We start from the raw sequence: 4,625 nt of genomic DNA, 5'->3' as shown, positions 1-4,625 counted from the left end.
AATAGATCACCATAGCAGTGTGCATGTGATATTGCCTTTAACACAAATAAAAAATGCTGTATAAATAAATAATTCTTACAAATCTGATGTCATTTGTCGATCCTTGAGTGATTCTGTTGTGTAGTTGTGTAGTTACGTCTGCTGTCTCGTGGAATTACTTTTCAACAGCTGAGGCTTTGTTAATTGTTATAATTATGAATTGCTATGTTGTGTTGACAGATAAACACATTATTTTAAAGTGTATATTATTGTACACAGAATTGTACATGTGGTGGATAATTCAACTGTAAATAATTTGCCCAATTTAGCCATTTTTGTATATTCACACGTTGCTTTCTTGAATCACTGTGGCTATATACTTATAGATTGTTTTTTTTCATAAAAATTAATGAGTTTCAGTAGCTCCTCCTAATCGTATTCATCTTGTAGTAGATTGCTACAAAACTGCTTTGTAGCTATTCCTTCATTATAAAATGAGGGGAATCGAGGTGTGACGGCTTGTGAATTAGGTGATCGGGAACCAGTTTCAAATTGGAACCAGTTTTCGACACCCAGCCCTAAACGCCTTGTGAGTCTCAGCAGTCTGCGCATACCAGAGCATCCAGCCAGATGCATCATGTGGTCACCATGTAGTCACCAAGTAGATATTTGTGACACACTATGACTACTGCAGGAACACAGGATCACAGATACGACATATTCAAATAACTCTTTCTCTTTCAGTTATGACAATGTTTTCTCAGAGGGGCCGGGCCTGAAAGATCGGCTCATCGGCTTGATTTCTTCATCAGACTTTTGCATTCTGGTGACTTTTTTAAACGTGAAAATCAAAAAGTAAAAAGCCAATTATTCAATAATTCATTTCAAAAACATATGCTTTAACAAAATCACACTTAAGTGTGTCTATTAAAATCCGACTGGCCGTGATCCAATCCAATCCAAAGAAACAATAGAATGGAAGTAGGACTAAAATAGAGCACCAAAACAGTGTATTGACTTTGACGTCAAACATGAAGTGGTATTTTTCTATTGGTCCATTTTTGCAGAAGGTTGTGTTCACAAAAGCAAAAATACATTAGAAACGTGGAGAAGAATTTTACCCCACTGGGTTAGGGGAAATTAAAACAGGGACTCTCCTGGGAAAATCAGGGGGGATGGCAAGTGTGAATAATCTTTCATAAGATAAGATAAGATAAGATAAGATAAACCTTTATTAGTCCCACAACGGGGAAATTTACAATTTCATAGTCATTCATTTACATTTTCATAGTCTGATGTAATAAACTATTGCATATATACATACACTATATATATTCACCCACACACACTGTTGTTCTGTATCCTAAATAAATTCACAATATTAGCCAACAAAGAAAAAATTATGTTTTTCATCAAAATTCTTCTGCCCTACTTTCCCATGAATTTGAACATTCTCCTTTGTGTAATATACATTTACCTCCTCAAAAACACACACAAACTAGTTTGACAGGTACGTCTGCTCTATACCACTGACTCATATCTATAGTATAACACTACAGGCTCATGGCTAAATGGCTAGTACGACATGCAAGTGATATACATAGATATGCAAAGCATAAATCACCCAACACACACACACACACACACACACACACACACACACACACACACACGCTAACAGGATGGATGTATTTGGTCTTTTGTTTGACAGACTACAACACGCTCAACCATTTAAATTTTTTTATGTGTGTGTGTGTGTGTGTGTGTGTGTGTCTGTGTGTGTCTGTGTGTGTCTGTGTTTCCTGGGCCTCTTGGTGCCTGAGACACAGATAGGAAATTCTCACAGGGGAGAAAGCTAAATGGAGATCATAGACTAACACAGTTAGTTATGTCCTGGATAAGTGAGAGAGAGAGAGAGAGAGAGAGAGAGAGAGAGAGGGCGAGAGAGCGAGAGAGAGAGATAGAGAAAGAGTTTTTAAAAAAGGAGAGGAGAGAGAGAACCAGTGGGGTAGGCTGAATAGAATAAACAGGAATAGAAATTCAACTTAACAGAATGGAAAATGGACCTTTTGGCAATATACCATGAACCAGCTGGGAGTGTGTTCAAGACAGAGAGGAGAGACAGAGAAATACGGGGAGAATCAATGTGCCAGATATAATTGGGGCTGAAGTGAACTTATCATTAGCTCATTGTGAATCCCGGCCCTGTGACGGACAGTCCCAAGGGCCTTTGAAAGGCCATAAACCGGTCTGTCACATACTCAGGAGCCGCGTTTCATCATTCACTCTTATCTGAGATCACATTGCAGCTTCAAAATAGTAAAGAACGAGGATATAGTGATCTCACAACAGCGCCTTAAGCCCAAGAACTAAGATGTTCTCCTGCCCTATTATCACTCAGATTCCTGATTCGCATTGTGAGTTTCAGCAAACAGAAAATGGATTTTAGTATTTTAGTCATTTCGTATTTTAGTTGGTAGGGTGACGGCCCTCTGACCCCAAGGTCTGGGAGCCAGCCCCGTGTAATAGCAGGCATCCGCTCGGCGAGCAAGTGTCCTTGAGCAAAACAATGTACACTCCCATCTCCGGGGTCACTCCTCTGTATTTGACACTGACCTTTGACCTCAGGGTTGTGACATAGTTGAAAAATAGTTAAACCATTGGAGAACAATAGGGCATTGGAACTCTGGCCGCATAAACACAAATGCAACACATGTATGAATACAGATATTTTACATCTGTGCTACACTTGCTTGATTCCCATCAACAGACAGACAGACAATCAGACAGACAGACAGACAGACAGACAGACAGACAGGCAGATAGATAGATAGATAGATAGATAGATAGATAGATAGATAGATAGATAGATAGATAGATAGATAGATAGATAGATAGATAGATAGATAGATGTGTTGTGGATCCTATGTATAAACTACAATGCTGTCACTGTAACAGTAACTAATTTGGATTAACCAAGCACATAGAAATGCGAAGTAAAAACAAGGTGTAAACGCTGCCAAAATGTCTCAAGCCGCCCAGGCAGGGGATTAATGATCGGATTAATAAACCTCGCAATACCACACCAGTGACAAAGGTATTAGCAGTCCGGCTCATGTGTTGTGTCTCACGAAGCTCAAATACAGTGTTGGATTGTTATTGATGTCATACATACATGTTTGTTACACGTTTGTTGCACGTTTGCAACATGTTTGTTACTTTGAAACATGTGTTTAAACGTCGTAATGGGTAGTGACTTGTGATTATTACCCTGTTTCCTGGGAAATCAACCATAAGCAAAAACGTGCATTCTTTCCAAGACACGCACTAGGTGTCCTCTCGAACCGAACGGCGAATATGTGAGTGGCTTGTTAGCAGTCATTCGTTTCATTGTGGCCGCGATCAACGCAGATTTAACACTGATCCGGGAAACGACAACAAAACTGCTCAGGGGGAACCTTTGGGAGTAGGGGGGCACGGTCCCAGGGCCGACCAGTTCTCCCTGAACAGAAAAAAAAGAAAAGTAAAAAAAAAAAAAAAAAAGCGGAGATCCTCCATCACGAATAAAGCCGTGGAGGCCCACCGGGGTCATGCATGGAAAACAGGACAAGCCACCACGACGCGGAGCAACAACGTCAATATACTTGCACATAAAGTACGCGGTGGTTTCGGCGCAGGGGCTTGCACGGCTATGTCGGAGCGAATGAGAGTTCTTCCCTCGCACAATAATAAGGTGTGCGACCGGAGTTGCGAAATCCTCTGGCTTCGCTGCTTCTCCACAGACACGACCCTGTTGCGCCGAATGCTATTCCAGATGACCCAACCCGCGGAAAACCAACTGCGGAGTTTGTCGAGGAGCGACAGCAACACAAAAAAAAAACAACAAAAAAAACAATACGAAGAAAAGAAAACACAGTGAACACACGGTAGAACGAAACACCGGCGCGTCTCCCCTCCCCTGCGGGGATGTAGAACGTTAAAACCCCCAAAAGCAGGAGAGCGGGGATCCGCGTAGTGTCAGCTGTCAGCAACTCACCCACAGATCCGTTCCCCAGTCCATGTTGAAGGAGATTCTGTCAGGTTCTGGTTCTGTTGTGAAACTTTTTTTTCCACGAGATTCCCCTAGGTAACGAACAAAAAAAAACAAAACCCAAAACAAAACAAAACAGACAAACAAAAAGAAAAGAAAGGAAAGTACGGGGAGTCCAGAAAGCGCAGATCAGGGAGGAAATGTTTGGAGGAAGTCGACGCCTTCTCCCTGGCACGGCGCTCCGGTTCCTTCAAGGGAAAGAAAATATGTTCACTCGCTTTTCCTGAAACAAGTTTGGGTCCCAGTAGGAAGGGAGGGGGGGAGGGAGGTGGAGGAAAGGAGGGAGGGAGGGAGGAGGGAGGTGGAGGGAGGGAGGAGGGAGGGTGGGAACATGTTTCCCAACTGCACCGTGACGGTCATGTATGGTCTTAAAGAACCACGATTTCATTATTTTTTATTTTCAATTTTTTTTTTCCCCCGCGGGGTGCTTGAAAGTTGTTATTATAATGTATTAATTATATTGTAATAATATGTCATTAATTATATTGTTAATAAATTATAAATGTAGTAGTAGTAGTGCTTCTACTACTACTACTACTACTAATATTATCATTGT

The 4,625-nt window shown here is 41.3% G+C and overlaps 1 protein-coding gene across 2 annotated transcripts in view; it reads right to left on the bottom strand.

The window, feature by feature from the left end:
* The window catches only part of trip10b (thyroid hormone receptor interactor 10b), an 11,631-nt gene extending 7,359 nt beyond the window's left edge, over window positions 1-4,272 (bottom strand). For both annotated transcript variants that reach the window (XM_079999669.1, XM_079999670.1), the window contains exon 1: window positions 4,016-4,272. In XM_079999669.1, coding sequence (XP_079855795.1) covers window positions 4,016-4,039 — 24 coding nt within the window. In that variant the 5' untranslated portion in view covers window positions 4,040-4,272. The remainder of the gene's footprint in view (window positions 1-4,015) is intronic.
* Window positions 4,273-4,625: the final 353 nt, after the last annotated feature.

This window comes from Zeus faber, assembly GCF_960531495.2.
Source record: "Zeus faber genome assembly, chromosome: 4".
NCBI lineage: Eukaryota > Metazoa > Chordata > Actinopteri > Zeiformes > Zeidae > Zeus > Zeus faber.
Note: the sequence above shows the minus strand (reverse complement) of the source record. Positions and strands in the feature narration are given on the sequence as shown.